The sequence below is a fragment of the Neofelis nebulosa genome, chromosome 18, assembly GCF_028018385.1.
Source record: "Neofelis nebulosa isolate mNeoNeb1 chromosome 18, mNeoNeb1.pri, whole genome shotgun sequence".
NCBI lineage: Eukaryota > Metazoa > Chordata > Mammalia > Carnivora > Felidae > Neofelis > Neofelis nebulosa.
Genome location: NC_080799.1, coordinates 26,166,304 through 26,193,360, shown reverse-complemented (window position 1 = coordinate 26,193,360; position 27,057 = coordinate 26,166,304). Strand labels below are relative to the sequence as shown.

At 43.9% G+C, this 27,057-nt stretch overlaps 1 protein-coding gene across 3 annotated transcripts in view; it reads left to right on the top strand.

Annotated features, from left to right (window-relative positions):
- The window catches only part of PRKCB (protein kinase C beta), a 332,144-nt gene that overhangs the window by 213,923 nt on the left and 91,164 nt on the right, over positions 1-27,057 (top strand). For all 3 annotated transcript variants that reach the window (XM_058711142.1, XM_058711141.1, XM_058711143.1), the window contains 3 exons: positions 10,584-10,740; positions 11,939-12,073; positions 22,902-22,998. In XM_058711142.1, coding sequence (XP_058567125.1) covers positions 10,584-10,740; positions 11,939-12,073; positions 22,902-22,998 — 389 coding nt within the window. The remainder of the gene's footprint in view (positions 1-10,583; positions 10,741-11,938; positions 12,074-22,901; positions 22,999-27,057) is intronic.

Here is a 27,057-nt window from a genome sequence, read left to right as displayed (position 1 = left end):
AAACCAGTAGCACCTGGGTGGCTCAATTGGTTAAGTGTCCGACTTCGGCTCAGGTCATGATACCACAGTTCATAGTTCGAGCCTCGTATTGGGATCATTGCTGTCAGTGCAAGGCCCACTTCAGATCCTCTGTCCCCTCTCTTTCTGTCCCCCACCCTCATGTTCGCTCTCCCTCCCTCCCTGTCTCTCTCTCAAAACAAAAACAAAACAAAAACAAAAGACTTAAACAAATATACCATCAAAGATAATATAAGGATGGCAAATTCATTCTTGAGAAGATATTCAATACCATTGGAAATTAAGGAAATGAAAATTAAAGCCACAATGAGATACCATTACACGCCTATTAGAATGCCTAAAATAGTAATGGCAATAAATACTGTGAATACAATGTGCTGGTAGGGATACAGAGCAAGAGGAACTCTCTCAGTCATTGCCAGTGGCAATGTACATATATACCATATGGCGTAATGATGCCACTCTTAGGAGTTTACCCTTGAGAAATAAAACTTTATGTTCACACAAAAACCTATGAATATTTGTAGTAGTTTTATTCATAATCATCAAAAACTAGAGACCATTCAGATGTGCTTCATCAAATGTCCTTCATCACATGAACGGATAACCAAATGGTGGTACCTCCGTACAGCACAATACTACTTACTCATCAATAAAAAGGAATTAACTACTCATACATACAACTTGGATGACTCTCAAAAGGCATTATGCTGAGTGAAGGAAGCCAGTCTCAAAAGGTTGCATACTATATGGTTCCATTTATATACCTTTTTAAAAAAATTTTATTTTTAGAGAGAAAGAGAGTCCAAGCAGGGGAGAGGAGGAGAGGGAAAGAGGGAGAGACTCTCAAACAGGCTCCACACTCAGCAAAGAGCCTGATGCAGGACTTCATCCCATGACCCTGGGATCATGACCTGAGCTGAAATCAAGAGTTGGAAATTTAACTGACTGAGCCACCCAGGCGCCCATGTACCATTCTTGAAAAGATAAAACCATAGTGATGGGAAACAGATCAGTAGTTGCCAGGCACTGAGAGTTGGTGGAGGTTGTGACCACAGACAGCAGCACAAGGGATTTTTTAGGGGTTGACAGAACTGTATCCTGGTTGGATGCTGGTTACATGAATCTATACATGTGTTAAAATTCACAGGACTATATATCAAAAGAAAAAGTCAGTTTTACTGAATGCCAATTTAAAAAACTAAATAAATACCATAGGCGGGAAGGAGGAAGGAGGAAGAGAGGGAGGGAGGGAGGGAGGGCAGGAGGGAATAAATCAATAGACTGAAATGAAAAAGGAGCTGGTCAAGAAGAAGACATAAACAAGAAGGATATGTTATGATACCAAGTAATTTAAAACAATAAATTAAAATGCATAGAAACAGTGAATGCAGGAATGCCTACTGCATAAAATATAATCAGTAATATGGAAACAAATTTTAAGGATCACTCCTAGAGGGTGGAGGAAGGAGACAAAGAAATGAATACAATCATGAAAAAGTGATAGATGTAGAGGACAAACAATATTTATCCGGAGGTAAAAGGGTATCAGATGTTCCTGGAGAAAAGGCCAGGGCAAATGGAAAAAAAAAGCACCTGTATTCAAAGTAGGGTTCAAGACAAATAATAAACTGTACACAAAGCATATTTTAATTGTGCAAGGTAAACTCTAAGACTGAGAAGTGGTGATGAATCTCAGATAACATAGGGTCAAAATGCATAAAGTAAAAACCAATAGAAATGAACAAAGAAATGTACAGAAAAAAATACCTCTTGTTAGAGGGTTTTAAACATACTTTGCCAGGCTCTGACACATAAAACAGGTTAAAAAAATATGGATATAGGTGACTTTAAATAATATAATTAGAGTCATTACTAATTATTTCTATCTTGAAGCCTGTACCCTCTAATGAGACAATCTTCTGGTATGCACAAGTTGGTGATATGTTAACTTTCAAGGGAAACCTCATTAAATCCCGCCCCCCCACCAATGCCCACAAATTACTCAGCCCACATTTCCATAATGGAACTAGAAATCCATGACACAAACATAGGGAACAGAAGATCATCAAGTGAATGAGAAGGAATGGGAATCTGATGAGAGCCTTAAAAATGGGAACTCCTCTGGGGCGCCTGGGTGGCTTAGTTGAGCGCCCAACTTCAGTTCAGGTCATGATCTTACAGTTCATGAGTTCAAGCCCCACATTGGGTTCTATGCTGCTCAGAGCCTAAAGCCTGCTTCAGATTCTGTGTCTTCCTCTCTCTCTGTCCCTCCCCCACTTGTGTTCTCTCTCTCACTCTTTCTCTCTCTCAAAAATAATTAAATAATTAAATAAATAAACAAACAAACAAACAAACATTAAAAAAATGGGAATTCCTAATGTTTCTGCAGAGAATGGGACAGACAGTTGATTAGGGACACCCCATAGGACAGACAGGAAGTGTGGAGGACCAAGTTGTGGTTGGAGACGAGGAGTGTGCGTGTATGGTGGTACCAAGCCCCACGTAGGATGCTTTTTCCAGGAACACTCTCTACGCCGTGTGTCACGGATGGTCCGAGGGATGCAGAGAGGATGCTGTTGCAAAGACTAGATGTGGTGAAAATGGGGAAGTCCCTGGCCAGAGTGACTGGAAGGTTTCTCTATATGGGCAAGGTCAGAAAAGAAGTCATACCATAGCGGTGCATAGATGGAGCAGAGCAAAGGAAAGAGTTGAGGTATCAGAGGGTTCAATGAGATCGACAAAACATTCCACGTGAGGCTCCAGGTGGCTGGATCGGAATGGAGAGGCAAGTCATAACAGGAAGCTTCCAAGTAGATGTGTCACGTCTGGTTTCAGATTACCTGTTGCTCTCTTAGTACCTCCTCCAGATTCACTTGTATGAACATTGCAGTGGAGGGATATTCTCCTAGGCCAGAGATATAATTTGATTATAATTTGATAGTTACATAATTTGATTTGAATTTTCCCCAAGGAGAAAGGGAAATCAACATTTGTTGAGCCTCTGTCGTGTACACTACATTCTGCCCTAACACTGCTGTCCTCCGAATTTACAGTCACCATCAAATCCATTGTCCGAAGTAGAGTTCACTTTGAGAGTAAAGGGACAACAGGTATACACTGAGGCTGTCCTGGGCAAATTGGGATGAATGTTGCCCTAGCTATTATCCAACAGCCCGCTGAGTTGTCTTTGGTTTTACCAGCATTTTGGAGACACGGGAACCAAGGCTCAGAGAAGCCTTTTAACCAAGGTCACCCAGTTAATGAGAGTCATGTCAGAGGCAGGATTCAAACCTGGATGTGTCTGACTCCAAAGTCTGAGCATGGCTAATTTAGTTCCTGATTTCATTGGCAATAATGCTCCACCCTGATCTCACTTGCCATGGCTTGACAGGCTCTCTTCTAGACAGACACTGTGACGGTCCCAGCTGGAAGTCTGTCTCAACACAGATAATAAGATGTGTGATAACTGTGCCCCTGCCAGCAGTGACAGGAAGCCAGCTGTTCCGGGAGCCCTTGGCCACGACGCACTTGGGGTGACTTAGATGCTGCATGTGTGCTGCCCAAAGACCCCAGGTTTGCTTGCTTACCAGTTAGAACCCATCAGATGAGGCCACAGGGGATGGCCAGTTAAGATACCTATGGGAGGAGGATTCTGATGGATCCAAGGCTCACAAAAGCCACAGCCTCTAACAGCCTCTAACCTTGGGGTTAGAGGAAGTAGTAAGTGAACGGGAATCAAAGGGACACAGATCCAGGGGTAGACTTTAGAGCAAAGGCCAAAGAAGCTTGCAACTTGAGACAGTGTGGCAGGGAAATGGGGAGGGATTTGGGGTTAACCAAAGGCCCAGGTAAACTGTCAGCCACCAGGGGGTCACTGGAATAGGAGAGGGGTGGGGCAGGATAGCAAAAAATGGGCTCTGCATTTGTTTTGTTTTTGTTTTTGTTTTTTATCTGTTTTGTTTCTCTGCTCCATTCCTCCTGGGGTAGGTGCTGAGGGGGTCCATCTGATCTCAGTGAGGTCATCCTGCGTCTGTGCATGGTTCACCAAAGGTTCTGTGATTCAAACCACGAGTTTGTGAGCCTCACTCTGCCGACCCAAATTGCTGTGTGGTCTTGGGGAACAAGGACGGGGTCTCTGAAGGCCGGAGCGGTGGGTTCTTGGAGGGCGGAAGTGCACAACCGAGTTGTGTGTGTTTTTTTTTTTTAATTTAGTTTAAAAAATGCTATTAATACCAAAATGCTTTCTCTTTGTGATAAATTCAGAATGTGACAGACAAGGCTGAAATCTGTTTTGCCCACAACCCCCAAACCAGGTTTTTTTCCCCTCTTCCTCACATATAATCATTACATTAAGTAAATTTTGGGTATATCCTTCCAGGTTCTTATCTAGATATTTAAATTCATACACGACTTTGTGGAAAATTTGTTATTGTTGTTGTTTGTCTTTTTTTTTAATTTTATTTTTTATTTTTTAAAATGTACATCCAAATTAGTTGGCATAGAGTGCAACAATGATTTCAGGAGTAGATTCCTTAATGCCCCTTCCCCATTTAGCCCATCCCCCCTCCCACAACCCCTTCAGTAACCCTCAGTTTGTTCTCCATATTTATGAGTCTCTTCTGTTTTGTCCCCCTCCCTGTTTTTATATTATTTTTGCTTCCGTTCACTTGTGTTTATCTGTTTTGTGTCTTAAAGTCCTCATAGGAGTGAAGTCATATGATTTTTGTCTTTCTCTGACTGACTAATTTCACTTAGCATAATATCCTCCAGTTCCATCCATGTAGTTGCAAATGGCAAGATTTCATTCTTTTTGATTGCCAAGTCATACTCCATATATATATATATATATATATATATATATATATATATATATATATGTGTGTGTGTGTGTGTGTGTATATATATATATATATATATATATATATACACACACACACATACACCACATCTTCTTTATCCATTCATCCATCGATGGACATTTGGGCTCTTTCCATACTTTGGCTATTGTTGATAGTGCTGCTATAGACATGGGGGTGCATGTGTCCCTTCGAAACAGCACACCTGTATCCCGTGGATAAGTGCCTAGTAGTGCAATTGCTGGGTCGTGGTTGTTTGTTTTTTTTTAAGTTTTTATTTTAATTCCAGTCAGCTAACATACAGTGTCATATTATTAGGTTCTGGCATATGATATAGTGACTCAACACTTCCATACATCACCTGGTGCTCATCAGAAAATGTACTTTGTTGTACCTCTTCCTTGAAGATTTGGAGGGCCCTGTCTTTCAAATCCTTTATTTTGCCATAATCTCAAAATGACAGAAAAGTTGTGAGACTAGTACAAGGAACAGCTGTATACTCTTTACCTGATTTACCAGTCGTTTATATCTTGCCCCATTTGGTTTATCATTCTAGTAAATATTTTTTATCAATGTACATATTTTTTTCTGAACCATCTGAGATTAAGTTGGAGTCATGGTTCCCTTGGCCCTAAATATCCGAGTGTGTATTTCCCGGGAACGAAAGCATCCTCTTACATGGGCATATGGTACTGTTATCCAAACCAGGAAATATAACATTGACCCAATGCTATTATGTGACTCACAGCAGAGATCCACCTTTCCACAACTGAACCGCTGGTGGGCGCAGACGTTTTTCTTAAAAAAAAAAGAAGCTTTACACTGTGATCATGTCTCTTCACCTTGCCATTTCGTTCAACGTGTTAACGCATATAGTTAGTTCATGTTATTAACCTGTGCACAGGATTCCGCAGTATGACTGTGCTATGGATTATCTATGCTTCCCCTGTGGAGGGGCACTCAGTATTTCCTCCTCTGTGCTGTCATCATAGTGGGCAGTACTTTCAAGAACTGTTGTGAGGGCACACAGGGAGGACAAGTGAGGACTCATAATGTTGAAGGAAGTGCCTTTTAAAGGAGTTGATGAAGAGAAGCTCCTGCTTATCTCCCACAGTGTGAGATAGAGGCTTTAAAGCAGCACAATTATTCAGACTTTTCCAATAGAGAGTTGTATTTTGGGTGGGGGGAGGGTCAGGGGAAAGAGTAGGAAAGTTCTTGGTTGAAGAACAATTCTTAGGAAAATAGTTAACAGTAGTGCTGTTTTTTTATGGACTCAGCACTGTCTTAGGTAGCTTCCACCAGAATGCAGAAGGCCTCCTTTGCTCTGAAGACCCTTTGATGGAAACAGACAGACCTTCCCTCCCCACCCCCCACCCCCCGCCGACCTGCTTCATGTCCAAGACGAGCAGTGTTCTCTGGATCAGGACACTTTTCTTCTGTACATTTAGCAAACTTCCACCAGGGGGGAAGGTTGCTATTTCTGCTTTGTGTGAAGCATTTTGTACCATCTGGGCTGGCTGGATATCAACAAAGATAGTAAAGAAACATTTATCAAGAAAAATCAAAGTCAGTCTCGCCAAGTGTGGTCTAGAGAGATTTGCTTCCTCAATACACTGTGGCTGGGAAACAGGACTCTACTTTGAAAAGCTTCAGGAGGGACAGGCCTCTGGCTGTTAGCCCGCAGCTACTGTCAACGGCTCATGATATGGTGGTTTTAGTAGTTAGGGCTCTTGAGATGTGAATGCCACAGCCCCAGAATCAGTTCCACTCCATTCTTTTCCACAGAGAGTTCTGACCTCTTCAGTAGAGGATCAACCCAAAAGGACGCAAGGGGAAGAAAGGATCTATAAGGTCTGGGGAAGAGGTATAGTCATATCACTATCACAGATGTTGGGTTCGGCAGAAGTAGATGCCCAAGGAGAGGTCATTCTTCAACTGTTAACTGTGAGATTGGCTCAAGAATACAGCACACACTTGTTCTGGAAAGAGCTGTGAAGTTGTAAACTTACAATAGAAGAACATTCTGGCAATGGTCCTTTGGTGTCAGTTCATGAAACAGAGAGTGAGGGACAGGGGTGTCGGCCTTGGAGGAGAGAAGAGAAGTGAGCTGTTCGCACTTGCATATATATTGCCAATCAACCAGACAGACAAGTTTCTGGCGCTTCACGGCGTCTCAGATCAGATTTTTATGCAGCTCCCTATGTGATAGATGCGGCATTACAAGATCCCAGCCTGGAAACTGGTGTATGCTATTTTCCCTGGAAGGCTCCATAAATGAGAAGAAGTAACAGTTGGAGATTATTTTCTATGGGGAAAATGCATGGGGATCTGAAGAAATTATATCCTCTAGAAAAGCTTTACTTCCTGTGTGCTGTATGGACCACCCGCAGCAGCATCACCTGGGAACGTGTTAGAAAAACAAATGAGCAGCTCTCACTCCAGACTCACTGAATCAGAATCCATCTGTAGGGGTGGGTCTCGGGGATATGTGTCTCACAAGCCCTGTGGGTGACTCTTCTGCACACTAAGGTTTGAGCAGCGCTCTGGAGAGGTTCACGTGGAAAGCTCAGATGCATCTTTCGCAAAGAAAAAACTCCAGAAGTGGTGCTGTTTGATATCAGTCCATTTGGAAATGGTTAAGTCTTCATAATGAAAATGGACAAATACAATAAGAGAAGACACTGAATATGAGGCATAATAACACTAAAATAGCAGTACAATAGCTGGCATTTATTGACCATTCCTTGGGTGCCAGGTTTTTTGCTAAATGTGTATATTCTGCGTCCGATCGAATGGTTCTGAAATGTAAAGTAGCTTCTAGGCAAGACCCTGACATACTGTAGCCTGTCTCCACCACACTATGTGACCTGGCTACCGACTCGTTAGCAATCAGCTATACTTTGAATACATTTGTTTTTCTATATTCCTTGGGGACAGGATCGACATCCGATGTTGTCCCTGTGTCCCCATGTCCCCAGTGCCTAGCAGAATTCTTAATGCCTCGTGGGAACCTGCTTATTGACCTTCACTGAGTCGAAGTCAAAGAGGAAAAGTTCTTGCCTTGGGTGCAAGAATGAGGTACAACCTGCATGAGGATGAGATGGAGTGAGAATTCAGCCTGTGGATAAGTAGAAGCAAAGGCCATATGCTAGAGTGCAGAAATGCATCCGTGCAAAATAACTTACAGCTTGTGTCCTGGGGCCCTTTGTCACTCCCCCGGAAGTCCTCCCAGCCTCCTTTCCATCTCATTTATTCGGTCCTAACCCATTACTAGCGATATACTCTTAGACAAGTCAGATGTCATTACCTCCACTCACACCAGCAATGGTCTGCGGCTTGGTTGTAGGAAAATAAAGGAAAGATCTTTGAATTTAAGTAGTGCTGGGTTTTCTGTTTGTTTGTGTTTTTTGTTTCCAGATAAATAAAATGGAAAGAAAGAGGCACAAGCAAGTGAGTTTTGGGTGTTTCCAAGAGAGTGATTATAATGCACTATGAACTCTAGGCTGGGGGTGAACTAAGTAAAGGCAAGAGGGAATAGGGAGGAGAAACTAGGCTAAGTATATATTGGCTCAGGGGCACCTGGGTGGCTCAGCTGGTTGAGTGTCTGACTTGATTTCTGCTCAGTCCTGATCCCAGGGTTGTGGGATTGAACAACCTGAGAATGAACATTGCTGAGCATGGAGCTTGCTTAAGATTCTCTCTCTTCCACTGCTCTCTCTCTCTTAAAACAAATTAAAAATAATATTGGCTCAAGAGACTGGTGGTATAAGACTTGTTGCAGTGGAGTACTAGGGTTAATAAAGTGGAAAAACAGGAAGGAGCATAGGATTGCAGGGTACACGAAACAGACTGGGAAAGTGGTGTAATTTCTGGGATGATAAACTTCAGGGAGGAGGTGACTGGAATAGGGTAGAAGCAAAGGTGATAAGAGATGAGGGGGTGCTCTATCCCTTACTTTCCAATATTCTGTTTCTATTGTATTATTGCACTTACAGAACACTTAGGAAAAAATGTCAAATAATAGCTGTGGTAATGAATGTCTGTCTCATTCCAGACTTTAATGGGGCTGCATTTATCATTAACTATGGAGCTATTATTGCAGATAGCCTTTATCATGTGAAGAAAATTTCCTGCTATCTCTAGCTAATTGCAGTGATCCTATGGTTTGCTCCTTTGACCTATACATATAATGAAAAAAAAATTTAATAATAGATTTTTCTAAGATTGAACCATCTTTGCATTCCTGGTAGGAGTCATTCTATATTAGCCTTCTGTTACATTGCTTGATTCAATCTGCTAATATAATACTTTGGATTTTTCTATCATAAGTCAGATGGTTGGCACTGTATCCTTAAGATCTGCACAACTCCCATTTTCCTGTCTCCTTCTCTTGGCTACCTACATTACTGACTTTCAAATTGACTCCTAGCTAACCTCTTCCTGTTTCTGTAAGTTGATGTCTTACTCCACCTCGTCCTTCCTGTCGCTAGTTGTGTCTACACTACTGACCCTCTGATTCCTTTCTTCTTTAAGCTGGTCTTACAGCCTCCTTTTCTCAGGGTGTTCTTCATTGAGGGTGAAGTCTACCTGTAATGCTGTGATATTTTTCCAGCCTTCTCTCTGGGCTGTCTGGGGATGACAGGTGCACCTTGGTTTCGAGGGCAACTCTTTCTCTTTTTAGCTTTTGCTTTTTGAATCCAGTTAAAATTCATGTAACATAAAATTAACCATTAACCATTTTTTAAAAGTTTATTTATTTATTTTGAGAGAGAGAGAGAGAGAGCAAGTGAGCATGAGCAGGGGAGGGGCAGAGAGAGAAAAAGAGGGAGAGAGAGAATCCCAAGCAGGCTCTGCACCATCAGTGCAGAGCCTGATACAGGGCTCGATCTCATGAACTATGAGACCGTGACCTGAGCTGAAATCAAGAGTCAGACGCTTAACTAACTGAGCCACCCGGGTGTCCCACATTAACCATTTTAAAGCATATAGTTCAGTGGCATTTAGTATATTCATGGGGCTGTATAACCATCACCTGTATCTAGTTTCAAGAAGCTTTATCACTAGTAAAGGAAACCCCTCACCCATTAAATAGTCAATTCCCATTCCCCCTACCCACCAGCTCCTGGCAGACACTGGTCTGCTTTCTGTATCTGTGGATTTACCTGTTCTGGATATTTCATATAAATGCAACCATACAACTTGTGACCTTTTAGGGCAGAGTACACAGATGTTCATAGCTTCACTACTCACAATAGCCAAAAAGTGGAAACAATCTAAATGTTCAACCAATGAATGGATAAACAAAATTTGATCTATCCACACAAGGGGATGATCTTCAGCCATGAATTAAGTACTGAAACATGTTACAACATGGATGAACCTTGAAAACATGCTCCATGAAAGAAGCCAATCTCTCTTGTTGGCTTTGTGGAAAGCAAGCTTAGAGAACGTACAACTAATCTCAGAGGCACAGTGGGTAGAGCAGTATGAAAGTCAGAAATCAGTTTGGAACCAATATGCAGCAGAGGCCACATCTTACCAGTTTATCTCACTTTGTATGCTTCTTAGCTATTGATGTTGATAAGTTACACCTCCCAGTAAGTAAGTGTGATGCTAAGGACTCTTCCGGACATTCTACAACCCTCACTGGTTGATGCAAAAACATTTTGGGGCTATTAATGCTGAAACTGCGTTTTCTGTTTCCAGTAAGAGATGCTAAAAACCTTGTACCTATGGACCCCAATGGCTTGTCAGACCCTTATGTGAAACTGAAACTGATTCCTGACCCCAAGAGCGAGAGCAAGCAGAAGACCAAAACCATCAAATGCTCCCTCAACCCCGAGTGGAATGAGACATTCAGATTGTGAGTTAAAATTATTACGCCCAGCGCGGGTGGTGGGCCACCTGAGATCGGGGAGTGCCTCTCCTAGCTTCCATTTCATTCCTCCCTTCCCTCCTTCCCTCTCTCCTTCTCCCCCGCCTCCCTTCTCTTCCTCCCCCTCCATATGCATTTTTGCATTGCAAGCCAAGTAAAAATTGGAACTTATTTTTTTTAATAGAGTTGAGAATGTCTGTGGTGTGGGGAGTGGGTGGGATAGAGAATAGTGTGATGTGTTGCTAGGTGAAGGCAAGTTGTGGGAGAAGTGGTCTCTGTGAACAGCGGGACATAACCCATAGGGTGTGGTGATAACCCCTCTAGGACTCAGTTTGTAGATATGCATGTGCTGAGGCTGCAGCCTGCTGGGAGTTCTCTGCTAGCTTCCATGGAGGGTCTTCCCTGGCTAGTGCTCCAAGAACCTGGGGCCACTCTTTGATGCATTTGGGCCCACGAGTGTTAGTTACGTGAACCGATATTTATTGAACATATCGTGGTTATAAAAAGCATGATATTCAATGATCTAACTCCATTCGCAATTTCATCCCCAATAACCAATGGTGCTTGAGGAGGCTAAAGAATGTGGCCAGAGTCCCCCCAGAAGATATGGGGTTGAGGGGGATTCGGCTTCCAACAGTCTGACTCGCCGGGACTGTGGGCCCAAAGCATGACTGCTTGGGGGAACGCCATCCCCTCGCTCCTCTCTCAGGGAAAAACTGGGGGCCCATCTCAGCCTCATTCAAGGACGCGCCTCAGAACCATTGGCCCTGACCAGCACCAACGAGACTTTTTCCTCTGTACACGTCCTCAGCCTCATGCAAACTCACGCGTGTGCAAACACTCGCGCAATTATATAATTGATATCCGCATTTCTTAGGGTGACTGTGGCAGCAGGGTTTCCTGAACACCACGAGCCCTGTTAAGACATAAGGCAGCAGGAGTAGCTAGAACTGTTTCTGTCAGAGCTGGCCTAGGTCCTCTGCTCGGTTAAGCCACAACCTGGCAAACTGGCAAAGCCTCTCCCTCCCTGGGGATCTTGTCTGGGATTGGAAACAGAATACGTTTCTTGCAATATCTTGTACTCTTTAAAAATTCCTACCTTCGGGGGCCTTGTCCTCTTAAACATTTCATCTGCTTGCAAAATCACTGTGACCTCCACTGACTTCTCTCTTCTTTCCCTTTGCAGCCAACTGAAAGAATCGGACAAAGACAGAAGGCTGTCTGTAGAGATTTGGGATTGGGATCTGACCAGCAGGAACGACTTCATGGGATCTTTGTCATTTGGGATTTCCGAACTACAGAAAGCCGGTGTTGATGGCTGGTAAGGAGGATTTTGCTTTGAAAGCTACCATATAGCTTGGTCCATCGAACGTGGGAACAAGTATGTTTTCCTTTTCCTCCTAAAATGAAATACGAAGGCAGAGTCACAGAGTGATGGCTGGTAGATTGGACCTACCTCACATATATGTTTTATTTGGTCCTCGTGCTTAAAAAAAAAAAAAAAACCACTCACTAGTATTTTCAAAATCAGAACACTTTCCATAGAAGTCTGGACTTCTGGCTTGCAAAACCAGAAATACCTGGACGACTGGGCCTAGAAGGCAATGGTTGAGAACAGGTGAGTCATTAATGCCCCCTCCAGACAGGACACGGATTTTCTGTTTGCTATAGTCTTCACTATTCTATTGTTTTCTGTCTATCCTACTTGACGCAGTTCTATGTCTTGGCTGGCCCCATGGGTGCTAAAGTGGCTCTCACGATATACCCTAAAGATATTTGCAATCCACTGTCAGATTCTGGTTTCGTAAGAAGATACTACTCCATTGGGCCCGCCTACCAAGCCTGGCCACAGATGTGCTGGGAAGAGGCTGTAATGGTCTCTTTTGTTCCCTTCTTGTGGCAAAAAAATCCTTGCTCCCATATTCCCAGCAAGAGGCTGGGTAAGCCCCCTGGGCAACAGTTTCTCTATCATCTGAGGAAAGGAGTCAGAATACATAGTCTAACCTGGCACCATAGCTTTGGGCAAAGCAGGGGTTAGTGGATGCTCTTATCTCTTTAAGACAAATGGTCTCCTTTCTGAATGCCTTCATTCAGGGCTTTTTCAGTTACAAGTGCAAGAAAATAAGAATCCAACCGGTGTAGCAAGAAAGAGAATGTAGCATCTGGACTCCACTCTCTTCCCATTGTTCACCTTACAACTTCCCTGTCTGTCCTCCTTATTGTAGACTTTTATCCAAATAGATACTGAGTCTCTATTCCATTTGGGTCACTAGAGATCCGTCAGGTATAAGACAAACACGCCCTCATGGAGCTTAGCTTCTGGAAGGGAAGAGAAGAGGAAATGTCAGGAATAACTAATAATCAATTATTATTGATTGTGAAGGAGGACAGAAGCTAAGTGTGTATAAAAGTAAGAATAGTAGGGGCGCCTGGGTGGCTCAGTCGGTTGGGCATCCGACTTCAGCTCAGGTCATGATCTCACAGTTTGTGGGTTTGAGCCCCGCGTTGGGCTCTGTGCTGACGGCTCAGGGCCTGGAGCCTGCTTCGGATTCTGTGTCTCCTCCTCTCTCTGCCCTCCCATGCTCATGCTCTGTCTCACTCTGTCTCTCAATAATAAAATAAATGTAAAAAAAAATTTTTTAAAAAGAATAGTAGTAATAAGGTGTGTTCAAGCACAGCTCACAAATGGTTAACAACATTAATTCTCAAAAAATAGATAATGAGCATTTGTCACAGTTTTCCTTAGCTCACAAATTGGAAGCCAGGAAGATGAATGGCTGATTCTGAAGGTTTGAGAAGCTGATTCAGGTATGCCAGGAGACACAGGAATGCTGACATAACGTTGTTAAATTAGCGGTGACACTAGCTGGTAACCAGGGCAATGAAATCCCAACCACGGAGGGCATCCGTCTACCGGACTGGAAGAACTTCTTTTTTATATATATTTTTAAGATTTTGTTTTATTTTTTTAGGTCTATTTATTTATTTATTTATTTTGGGGGGTGGGTAGAGGGGGAGAGAGAGAGAGGGAGAGCACTTGAGCTGCAGAGGGGCAGAGAGAGGGCAAGAGAGAATCCCAAGCAGGCTCCAGACTCAGGACAGAGCCCAATGTGGGGCTTGATCTCACAGACTGAGATCACGACCCGAGCCCAAATCAAGAGTTGAACACTTAGCCGACTGAGCCACCGAGGTGCTCACAACCCAGAGAGATGAAGAGTTGGCATGCTTATCTGACTGAGCCAGCCAGGCGCTCCAGACTGGAAAAAACTTCTAGAAGTTAGTGTCTATCTTTGCAGAGTTGGGAGGCCATCTAGGTCCTATTTGACTGTGGCTTATAAGTAACAAGACTAAATAATAGTAACACTTGGGGCGCCTGGGTGGCTCAGTTGGTTAAGTGTCCGACTTCGGCTCAGGTCATGATCTCGCGGTCCGTGAGTTCCAACCCCACGTCGGGCTCTGGGCTAATGGCTCAGAGCCTGGAGCCTGCTTCGGATTCTGTGTCTCCCTCTTTCTCAGACCCTCCCCTGTTCATGCTCTGTCTCTGTCTCAAAAATAAACGTTAAAAAAAATTAAAAAAAATAGTAACAACTAGTAAGTAGAAGTGAGGAAGGAGAATTAATTAGAAAATACTCCCACGTGACAGTGAAAGGTCACACTGCCATCTTTTTGCCATTTTCCCAAGTTTAACGAAGGTGCGGAAATCCTCAGCAAAATACTTGCAAACCAAATCCAATAATCCATTAAAAAAATCATTCACAATAATCAAGGGGGATATACCCCAGGGATGCCAGGGTAGTTCAGTATTCGCAAATCAGTCAGTGTGATGCATCACATCGACAAGAGAAACGATAAAACCCACAGGATCATAGATGCAAAAAAAGAAAAAGCATTTGACAAAGTAACAACCTCCATTCATGACAAAAACTTGGGTAATTTTTCTTAGCATGTGGCTGATCTGACTTCCCATGCTGCCATTGTCACTACTGACAGATTGCATGTTCCTTTCTCTTTAAGTCAGGAGTAAAGAGGTTAAAGAGAAAGGATGCACAGCCCTACGGGGTCTAAGTGAGACAGGAGAGAGAATATAATAATAATTACAAGAACAATAGCTACCACTTATTGACGCGTACTGGATGCCAGACTCTGTGCTGATCACTTTCCAGATGTCCTGAAGTCATACACAGGTACCCATAATAGCTTCTTTATTTTCTATAATGCACCCAGACTTTCTTACATGGTTCTGCGACCTCCTGGTGGCGAGGAGAAGGGGACCATCCTGCATATGGTACCTTCTGGGCTTCACTGCCGCGAAGCGGCCGATCCTACCTGGTCCCTGAACCTGTGCCCGCTGAGGCAGGACGGGTCCTTTCCCTGGCTTTGGAGCATCATCTCTGTCTCCTGCACGGGGACCCAGAGTGCCGTCTGGTTTCTCCCTGTTTCCCCGGCCTGCTGCTCCTGTGACGTTTGGGCCTCCACGTAGGTCTGTGTCCAGGGCTCAGGGAGAAGGTGGGGCAGAGCCCCTCTGCTTTTACCCTCTCCTTGCTCTCTTCTCATGGTTCTTAAGGCCCACAGGGCAGGGCTCTCTCCCACAGGTGCCACTCCTTCCTTGGTCCCATGCCTGCCCCCAGCGACCCCCTGGAAACAGACAGCAGAGCACAGGGAGGACAGAAGGACCAAGTCCAAACTATCCCCGCATGTACACCTCATCATCCTTCAACTGTCCCGCCAGTTCTGGGTGCATTGTCGTTCCTGGGATCAGAGTAGTCGAGCAATGTGTGAAGGGACACAGCTTGTAAGTGATGCGCTTGAGTTTGGGCCCAGGTCTTTACGATGCCAGGGCTTAAGCTCATGCACACCACATTCCACCTGCTGGGACGGGGATTGGCAGAGGCTTAGAGGGTAGATGGGTGGGTTTGGACCCTGGGTCTCCTAAGGGGATGGATGCTTTGTGACTTCAGGTGTATCTCTTCACCTCTCTGCACTAGAGCCTTCTCAGCAGTTACGATTCCATCCATCAGAGATCATTCCAGCCCCCCTCATGCCCCTTCTAGGAGAATCGTGAAGCCGACGAAATTAGAGGAGGAGGGGCGCCTGGGTGGCGCAGTCAGTTAAGCGTCCGACTTCAGCCAGGTCACGATCTCGCGGTCCATGAGTTCGAGCCCCGCGTCAGGCTCTGGGCTGATGGCTCGGAGCCTGGAGCCTGTTTCCGATTCTGTGTCTCCCTCTCTCTCTGCCCCTCCCCCGTTCATGCTCTGTCTCTCTCTGTCCCAAAAATAAATAAAAAATGTTGAAAAAAAAAATTAAAAAAAAAAAAAAAGAAATTAGAGGAGGGAACTTTTGCTAAATAAAATCTCCTTTGGGATTTTTGCAAATGAAAGTCCTGTTCAGATTCAGGGCCAACACATCTATGCTGGTGTCTTGGCTGTAAATGGATCAAATTCCAGAAATTCGCATTCTTGTCCCCATGTGATCTTGGGTGAGTTATGTCTGGTCTCCGAGACTCAGTTTCCCCATCTGGCGGGGACTGAGCTCTCCCCGCTCTTCTGTTGCGTGGTGATTGAAAACCACGTGACAGATACACAGCAGCGGCAGCTGTGAGAGCTCCCAGATGTGGTGTGCCAGCCTCAGGCCCCTCATCTGCCACTTTGCCACCAGCCCCGCATCTGTCGTCAGATCCGCTGCTTTGTTTCTAAATTTTATTTGTTTCTCCTGTCTCCTTTCCTTCCCCTTGTTTTCCAGAGGTTCCTCTGTTTTGCTGTGGTTTATTTTTCTGCAAAGAGGGAGCTCTGGGATTTACATATCAATTCTGCGTTTCGCTGTTCCTGTTTTCTGTGGGTTTGTTGGGTCGTTGCCTTTGAATTTCAGTTGAACGTTGCGCTAATTTATTTTTCCTCTCTGAACTGACTCCGCTCTTCAAGAATAAAGAACAAGCATTAGAGAGAATCAAGATTTCCTCCAACTCGTGATATGTTGAGTTCCAGCCTTTGTTGCTTGTTCAAGGTCTGCACTTGTGTTTTTAATTTCCTTTCAAGCGTGCTTTTATTCAGGCATTTTGGAAACCTCTGATGCTAGCTTTTTGTTTTGTTTTTCATTAATAATGTCAAATGACAGTACAGTACTTTATGGTCAGAGAATATGGCCTGTACCCTCCCCACCCTTCCCCTTTCTTTCTTTCTAGGTTAGCTTAGTTCATTGTCGCTAAATGTTCACATTTCGGGGTGACTGGGTGTCTCAGTCAGTTAAGCGTCCGACTTTGGCTCAGGTCATGATCTCACGGTCTGTGAGTTCGAGCCCCGCGTCGGGCTCTGTGCTGACAGCTCAGAGCCTGGAGCCTGTTTCACATTCTGTGTCTCCCTCTCTCTCTGCCCCTCTCCTGTTCATGCTCTGTCTCAAAAATAAATAAACGTTAAAAAAAAAATTTAAAAAAAAATGTTCACATTTCAATACAGAGATTATATTTACTACTCATAGGGCATGCATTTCAGTGTTTATTAATTCCATCTTAATATAATATCTAGATCTCTTATGCCTTCCTATTTTTTTATTTGTTTCATCTGACCAAAATGTATTGTGCTCTCTAAGGTTCTCCCAGTAATGATTTATTCAAACATCTGATTTCATCTGATGGGTTTGGTCTTATATGTGTGTGGCATCATCACTGACCACATGACTCTTCAAGACTTATTTTCAAAAATGACTTCTATCAACACTGAATTATGTTTGTTGCCATAGATACTCTTTGCCCATGGTTTTGCCTTGTGGCTGACATTTCTTCAGTGGGTATACATCACGAGTACCTATATACTGAGGAGAGTTTGGTGAGCAAACAGGCAAGAATCTTTGTGTTCACAGAGTTTTCTTTTTATCTGGAGAACAATATACAAAATTTTTAAAGATGAGTAGTAAAAAATAGCACATTTGAGGCTGACAAATGCTATAGAGAAAAGTCAACAAGAAACAAGGATAGGGAATGCCAGGCAGTGGTGATAATCTGATTTATTTAATACAGTTCCCAGGAAAGGACACACTGAAAAGGTGACATATGGCAAAGGCCTGAAGGGGGGGTGAGGGAGTGAACATGTGGAAGTCTAGGAAGGGATTGTCCCAGATGGCAAGAACAGCAAGTGCAAAGGCCCTGAGGCAGGAGCATCCCTAGCAGGCTTGAGGGGCAGAGAAGTGACCTATGTGGCTGAAGCTGGATCTGAAAACGGGGTAGTGGTGGGGGACAAGGACTGGCAGGATCGGGGGGAATGCTCGGCAGATACCATGGGGGCCTTTTAGGAACTTTGTCTTCTGCCCACAGGAGTAAGTTGAGAAGCCAAGGAATGAGGACATCTGATTTACCTTTTAACCTGCCACCTTTGGTTGCAGAGTGGTGAATACAGCTTACCTCATGGACCCTGTGCGTTTTCTTCTGCTTAATCTGAGTCCTTTGGTTTGGTATAGCAAGCGGTGTGTTCTTGGACATAAAACAAAACAAAACACACACAAAAACAAAACAAAACAAAACAAACTCTGAATCTGAAAGTCTTTCTTCCCTTCCATAGGGAAACATTTTAATGTTTATGGTCATAATTGCCATATTTCCATCATGGTGTTTCTGATTCTGAGGGTTTTTTTCCATCCTATTTCATTCTTTCCTTCTTCTTCTTCCTTTTCTTCTTCTTTTTAAGAACATTTTAATGTTTATTTTCGAGAGAGAGACATAGAGTGTGAGTGGGGCAGGGGCAGAGAGAGAGACAGATAGAATCTGAAGCAGGCTCCAGGCTCTGAGCTGTCAGCACAGGGTCCAACCTTCTTCTTCTCCTTCTTCTCCTTCTTCTCCTTCTTCTCCTTCTTCTCCTTCTCCTTCTCCTTCTCCTTCTTCTCCTTCTTCAGACAACTATTATATCACTGTTACCTTAAAATTATGTTCTTTAAGCTTTCTTTTGGTGTTACTAATAATGTCATTTGGCTTATTATTTTTCTTTTGAAAAAAAAAAAAAAACAAACCCAAAACAAAAAGGCTTTGGAATCAGACTTCCTGGGTTAACATCTGTGCTCCATCATTTCCTCACTGTGCACTCTTGGGCAACTTACTTTGCCTCTCTGACTCCTTTCCTCATTTGGAGATAATAGTGGTAATTATGTCATAGGAGTGCTATAATACTAAAATAATTAATATCAGTGAAGTGCCCAGTGTCTGCTGAATAGTAAGCACTCAGTAAGTGTTAGTGGTTATTATAAATTGAATAATTATTAGAAAAATATATAAGAGAAAAAAAATATTATCCAGAATCCCACTGCCCAGGAATAATCACTATTGATTAAGAGGTTCTTTTCTGTGTGTCTGTATTGTGTGCATGTGATTGTGCATGTGTCTGTGCTCATGTATGTGTGTATGAAGCAAAAATGAAATCTTATTGTACATAGTGTTTAGCAGCTTTTGCATTTTTCACCTAACCATGTGTAATGAACACTTCTCCCTATAAATCACTCATCTTGGGCAACATCATTTTCTGTGGTCCATTCTACAGATCTGCCTCCACTTACAGAATTATTTCCTTATTATAAGATGTGTAATGCTTACCTATGTAAATAATTCTACAGCAAAAATTCTTGCAGCAAAACCTTTATGCACAGCTTTCATTATTTCCTAAGGAATCTCTAATCCTGGAATTGATGGCTTTGAGAACATATGTATTATTAAAGCATTTGCCAAACGTTCTGCAATTTTTTTCGATTTACATTCTCACCAGTGCTGTGTGATGCTTCTCATCTCACCCACACTTGTCAACACCTGGTATTGTAAATTTCAAAGATATAATGCAAGGATTATACATATTTTGTTACTAATTATACATATTTATATAATACTCATTATCATACATACTTTGTTACTAATTATGTTGAATAGTTTCATTTATATATTGCCATTTGTTTGTATTTACAAATGGCTGTGTCCTGATTTTTGCCTCTCATTTTCTTATTGAATTATAAGAACTTTTTATATAAGATGGATCATGATATGTGTTTCTTGGTATATATGTTGTGATATTCCTTCCTTTCATGTTGTATGTTAATTTTGGTGAGATGTATTTTTCTTTTTTTTAAGTTTATGTATTTATTTTTAAGACAGAGAGGGAGAGAGAGTGAGTGTGGGGTGGGGTCGGGGGGGGGAGAGGGAGAGAAAGAATCTCAAGCAGGCCCCACACTGTCAACACAGAGCCCGACATGGGGCTCGATCTCACAAACTATGAGATCATGACTTGAGCCAAAATCAAGAGTTGGATGCTCAACCGACTGAGCCACCCACGTGCCCTGAATTTTTCTTAATGGTATATTAAGCATTCACTTCAGCCCTAATCAATATATAAATATCAGCCTTAATTGCCAGAAAAATTTCTCAGGTTTGTCTTCTAATTTCCTAATTGTTATCTGAATTATCCATCCTAGTGTTCATTGTTTCCAGTGGATTTTTAAATTTAGTAATTATATTTTTCTTTTGAAAGTAGCCTTTTCTAATCTCCCATGGTTCCCTTTTCAGAGATGACTTAGCCTCTTGAATCTCATTGAAAGTACAAAACAGGTATTTTTTAGAATTTTCTCTCTTTTGGCAATAGTTCTGTTTCATGGGAGGTACTTACCTGATTTCTCATTGTTTCTCTTTATTTGAATGAGTTTTTCATATATGCAGTTATTTTTTTATATCTGCCCATCCTTGTAGACTGATGAGCACAGGAATGATGAGTTTCTCAGTTCTAATTTTTCAAATTCAGATGAAGGGAGAAAGGGGTCTTTTGAATTTTTTGGAATTTTTCCTTGTCAGAACAGGGATCCTGTTCCCTGTGGCTATTTTTGAGAGATCCACTGCTGGAGACAGCTACCCAATAGGCAGCCTTCCTGCTCTAGAGGGGGGCATTTTCCCCTGCTGGTTTTGTGCAACTCCAAGTTGGAAGGGATCCCTCCTTTCCTTTTCTTACAGGTACAGCGTCCTTGTTCAGCGGCAATAGTGACAGCACACCGTCTACAGAAAACAGCAGGGCACTTTGATGCATCCCATGCTTCCTGACTATGGACCAGAATTGGTGACTGTCATCCAGTCCCTGTGGTCTGGCCCAGGTTGTTAGTGGGGTTCAGTCAGAGGTCCCATTGACTGGTCACAGCTTGATCTGTAGTTTCCAAAGTGGCTTAGACTGTACACGGTTTGGATGGCTCATGGTTGGGCATTGGTAATACTGAGTTGCACCCTGACCAAGCAATTCTTTGTCCAGCGCTCCTTCAGACTTTCAGATTAACCACAAAGAGAGAGTCCCTTAACATTGTTGCCGTACCCTTAACATTCTTTAACTCTTGCTGCTGGCTGAACTCTCATGTTAACAAAGAGGTCCAGGCATTAGGCTCAGAGCCTCTGATAAGCCAGGCCATCTGCTAGGACTTGTGTAACTTTGATTTGCATACATTTACTCTTCTATAGTTCCTTTACTTGTAACCCATTGGCTTCCTTCTTGAAGTGTATTTATCATTTAAAAAAGAGATGATATAATGAAAAACATCAAGTTGACCATAATATCTAGACTAGGAAAATTCACAAAGGCCAATAATGTTTGCCAACCACTGCTTCATGTTCTCTTACTATGACTTTAATTTGTGGGAATTCCTAGACGTCTCTGCTGTGTGGATGGCACCCTTGACTGCCAGCAAAGATACAGTTGTTCTCCTACGTTTGCATTTCTTTTGGTCATTTCAATGGAAACTGGGAAGAAGGTAATTGAATATTAAACGTGGAGGCCTAAAGGCTCAACTAGTCCCCTCTGCTTTGAATCACCTCTCCTCCTATTTTTAGAAGCTGCTGAGGAAGGTTTGTGAGTGGAGGAAAAGTCATCATGAAAATTGTGAACTGGGGTTAGGAAGTCTTTCTTTGGGAGTGAGGTGGTTTCCCCACCCCCCCCAGTGACTCAAATATCTTTGGAAGGTTCCTTCTCCTTCCTCACTCTCGTGTTACCCTTTGAGTAGACAGAAAGGTCTTTGTGGTCAAAAGCCTACTGAAGCCATCTTGTTTATTAGGATAATGTCAATATCAGTAATGATGATGATTTCTTTTATCTCTTGCTAAATGCCAAGCACTATGCTTATCATTTTACATGAGTCACTGGATCTCAGCTTGACAATAATCCTGTGAAAAAGATTTTTTTTAAGTAATCTCCGTGCTTAACATGGGGCTCAAACTCATGACCCTGAGATCAAGACTCACGTGCTCTTGCAGCTGTGCCAACGAGGCGCCCCTGAAAAAGACTTTTGTTCCAATTTATTTATTTATTTTAAATGTTTATTTATTTCAAGAGAGAGGAGAGAACTCGAGTTGGGGAGAGGCAGAGAGAGGAGGGGTGGAGAGAGAGAATCCCAAGCAGGCTCCACGCTGTCAGTGCAGAGCCCGATGCGGGGCTCGAACTCACAATCTGTGAGGTCATGACCTGAGCTGAAATAAAGAGCTGGATGCTTAACCGGCTGGGCCACCCAGGTGCCCCTGTTCCAATCATAGATGAGAAAGATCGAGGCTTAGAGGGCCTAGCTTGCTTATCCAGTGACCCAGGGAGGCAAAGGCAGAGGTGAGATTTCGACCCAGGCAGACTTTGACCAGGGGCTTGTGTACTTACCCACTGAGGGATGCCGTTTCTCAAGAGGTTAATACAGGGCACTTTAGGAAGGCATCTGCAGAGAAACAGCATCATGGAGACAAGTCTGTAGTCATCCAAATGCTGCTGAGTGAGTGCCAGGATGCTGGGAGAACGTGATAAGAATCCATCAACTATGGGAGATCTTCATAGCATTCTTTCAGAATGGGAAAGCACTTGGTGGAGGAAGTATGTGCGTGTGGAGAGAGAGGCAGAGTCAGCCAGAAGTTTGCATCTTATAAACACAGTACATTCATTTTTTCTGATATCTGTGGAATAGTGACAAAAATACAGCATGCCTGGGTACAAACATGCATGCATACACACACACACACACACACACACACACACACACACACACGCTCCCCAAAAGAAAAAACCCTCAACACGTTTTTTAAGGTAGAGCTGTCTACAGTCTTCCTTTTCTTATCCTAATCAACAAAATAATATCAAGTACAGTCATGGAATTTGTCATGTCTCCTTGTCTCCCTTTAGGTTTAAGCTGCTGAGCCAGGAGGAAGGCGAGTACTTCAATGTGCCCGTGCCGCCAGAGGGAAGTGAAGGGAATGAAGAACTACGGCAGAAATTCGAGGTAAGGTGTCTTTCTTTCTACACCAGTGGGAACTGGTTGAGTCTGCCTCTGTGCCATTTTGCCCAGTTATGGTGTGGTTTCTACCAAGGCCTTTCATGACTCTGTGCCTTTGCAATATTATTCCGCCTCCCAGAAAACTCCTATGTATCCTGCAAAACCCCAGCCAAACATACCCTGTTTTGTGAAGCCATTCCCACCTCCCTGTCCTCATTTAGATTTAGACTTCTCCTCGAAAGTGCTCATTCGCTCCTTGAGTCATTGTGATGGTAGCTTGGACTGGGACGGTAGTAATGGTAAATGAAAGAAGTGGACTGAGAAGTGATATATTTTGGAGGCTGAATCAACTAGGCTTGCTGAGGGATAGAATCTGGGTTTGGATCTATTGGTGGGATGGTGCTGTACTGTTAACAAATGGACTTATTTGTGCTAATGACTTCATGAAATGCTCATAGGTGTATCTTCCAAAGATGAAGAGCCCTTGGCCGTAACCTTGGACTAGACTGCTGCCTCTACATTTACCTTAGCTGAGCCCCCTCCCTTCTGTGGGGCCAATAAACCCCATTTTCAGCTACGTGAGAGGAGCAGATGTGTAGGACACATTCCAGTTTTACAAAGAAAATGTTTCGGGGAAGATGGATTTGAGTTATTTCATTACATATGTATTGAATGATTTTAAAGTAGTTTCAGAAGGGAAAACACATTATTTTGTTTGCACAAACTCAATATACTGAGTCTGATGGGAAATCATCAATTCTAGATAAACAGTGGTGGCCTGCTAAATCCAAAGAAAAATGAATAAAATAGCTAAAATGAATTAGATCACTATCATTTGTTCATCAAGTAATCACACAGGCAAATAAAAAAAAAAAAATTGTGACCAGGTAAAGTTCTGTGAAATAGAGGTCCATGTTACTTTGAGAACATCTACGAGGGAGATGTAACTTTGTCTCAGAGGACAGGGAAGGTGTCATTGAGGCATCAACAGTGCAAGTTAACTGAATAGAGAGGCAAAAGAAAATTCCATTCAGAGAGGACAGCATGTGCAAAGGCCCTGTGGTGGTGGGATTACATGGCAACTGTGTGAAATTTAAAGGCCAGTGTGGGTGGAGGAGAGAGAACAATGGATGAGTTCAAGGTAAGACTAAGGAAGTAGCTGGTCATCACAGTAGACGGACTGCTGGCCTTGGCAAGGATTTTGGCATTTGTCCCAAGATCTACCTTAATTTCCCCCTCAACTTGACAGAAATAGCATTTAAGTATTGACTGTTGTGCCCTCCACAACACTAGACTATGGTGATGGGTCTGACCCAGGGGGAAGGGAATATCCCTTCCTGGAAACCAGTGGGACAAACACACAGGCGGCCTTGGGCTTATCGGTCACTCTCCAGTGAACTTGATAAGTGAAGGTTATTGCCGTGGAGCCGGCTCAAGCCCATATGAGCTGGTAAAAGGACTTCCCACGCAGCAGGGCCAACAGCTGGACACTTGACTCACCCTTCCAGAGAACACCTTCCATTGCTTTCCCTCAGCTTCTGGATGAAGGTATGCCCATTTGCTGCCGTGTCAAAAATGTACTGTTGTGGGGACCAAAAAAAAAAAAAAAAGGCCACTATTTTCTCACATAAAATAAAGTCTCAGTTTGCAAGATGATCTCTTCCATCCTAGGGCAGCCGGGGTGACATTTCAGGACGTCAAAGAAAACAGTTCCTACGTGAACATGGCATTTGTTGGGGCCAGTTATTGGCATGAAGTACAGGGCTGCTTTATCTGCGTGCAACAAAACGCATCCGTTTATTTCTAGCAAGAGCCTGCAAACGCTTGTTTATGCCTGAATTATAATTGCCCCATACCATAGTTGTTGATTAAAAAAAAAAAATGCTTCCAACAGACCGAAAATTATTCTCAGACACATAGAGAAATTTCAGTTGACCTTGAACGTGAGAAATGTAATCCCTACGCAATAAGCAATTAGCACCCAGAATGACTCAGAAATTACTTTCAAGCCTCTTATCTGGAGAAATTCTGAGTGATGGTAAAATCGAGCTGCTGGACTTGGGGTAATAGAATTTCACGGTAGGGTGAGCTCAGTGCAGTTACTGCGTGGGGTGTATTTCAGAACGTCCGAGTCGGCTCAGCCTGGGGGCCTTGTGTCTGACCACGGGCTTGCCTGTGGGCCAGAGAAGGGAGAACTCCACTTTGTTTTTTTTTTTTTAATTTTTTTTTTCAACATTTTTTATTTATTTTTGGGACAGAGAGAGACAGAGCATGAACGGGGGAGGGGCAGAGAGAGAGGGAGACACAGAATCAGAAACAGGCTCCAGGCTCCGAGCCATCAGCCCAGAGCCTGACGCGGGGCTCGAACTCACGGACCGCGAGATCGTGACCTGGCTGAAGTCGGACGCTTAACCGACTGCGCCACCCAGGCGCCCCGGGAGAACTCCACTTTGGACGGTTCAGAATGGGTTTTCTGATGGTCTTGGGATTTTCTTACGTAACAAAATGCTTACCGTGTGCCCTTTATTATTTTAAGTGCTGCGGAATATTAACTGAGTTACTCCTCACAACACCCCCGAATGGGAGATACTATGAGCACCCCCATTTTTGTTGTACAAATGAGGAAACTGAGGCCCAGACAGGCTAAGCAACTTTCTCACATCCCATCGCGGGTCATCATCCTGGGTTGAGTTTTCCCCAGAAGCAGACCGTAAAAGATTCACGCACAAGTAGTTTCTTCAGGAAGTGATCCTGGGAAGCATCACTGACGAGCGGGGAGAAGACGCTGGGAAGGCAGGAGGCCGGGAAAGTGTGTGTCGTGAAGCAGGTCAGCGCTGTGGGGCCACTGGGATTTGACTTGTCAGAGAAGCTGAACGTGTGCCTCACGGGGTCCCATGTGGGGGACGCGAAACTGCAGTATTTATCATCCACCGGCTCAACGTCTGCCACTGGCTAGCGGCTGCGTTCAGTGGCGTTAACGGCCAGCATTTGCCGCTCGCCCTGCCTGTGGGTTCCGCTTGCTCCTGCAACCAGGAAATGAACCCACAGGCAGAGCTGCAGGTGTGAGCCGTAAGGAGCCTCAGGTGTGGAGAGGACAGTGCCGGGGGCGGGGGGGGGGGGGGGGGGGGCTTGGAGGGACACCTGGGCCTCGTGGGTGCGGTGGGAAGCCTGCTCTGTTCGGGTGGTTCAAGAGCCAGGCTGCTCGGATTTGAATCCAGCTCTGCCACTTTTCTCGCTGGGTGACTGCAGGCAAGTTACTTTAACTGTGAGCCTTTGCATCCCCATCTGTACAATGGGAGAATCACAACACTTCTTAGCTTCCAAGGTTATGTGAGGATTGAATGAGATAATGCGTTTAGAACGACGTCTGGCACGTCATAGCATATAAATGTCAGGCCACTGTTGCCATCGTCAGCTTCCCCCTTGGAATAAATAAAGCTCAGAACGTGTTCCTTCGGAGCTTTGGAAGGGCCGCTTGAGGATTAGGAAGGATCTCCAAGCCTCCTGAGGCCTCGCCTCTGCTGCTGGTCCTGGGGTGCCCCTCCAGAGCTTCTTATAGGGGTGGGGGTGACAGTGGAGTCTGTAGGTTAAGCCAGGGGAGGCACTCATCATCTGAATCGGAGCCCTGGGTGCCGGCCGCCGAGACGCCTCTGCTGCCCTCCAGCACAGTTTGGAAGGAGGCAGGCTTCTTGCTCAGACGCGTGGTTAATTTGCTTTCCCTTTGAGTGCTGGATTCTAGGGCTCTAAATTGCAGACATGAAAAGACAACTCTTAGTGTACTCCTGTATCTGAAGACATATCCAACCCGGAAAGATAGGGGCTAATTTTAATTTGGGCCTCAATTTAAAAAGTTTTGCTCTTTGACAAAGTACCTGCTAGGCCTGGGGCTCCTGGGGATCATGGGACTTTCAGAGGGGACCCAGGATGGGCTTCTTGTCCTCCACAGGCTCACCGTATAGGGGGTCACAAATCCAAATGCTTTCAGGAGCCAGGCAGGAAACAAGGAGGGAAAAAAGCTTGGTGTCATACAATAGGGTATGGTGGGGACTGTGGGAAACTGGAGAG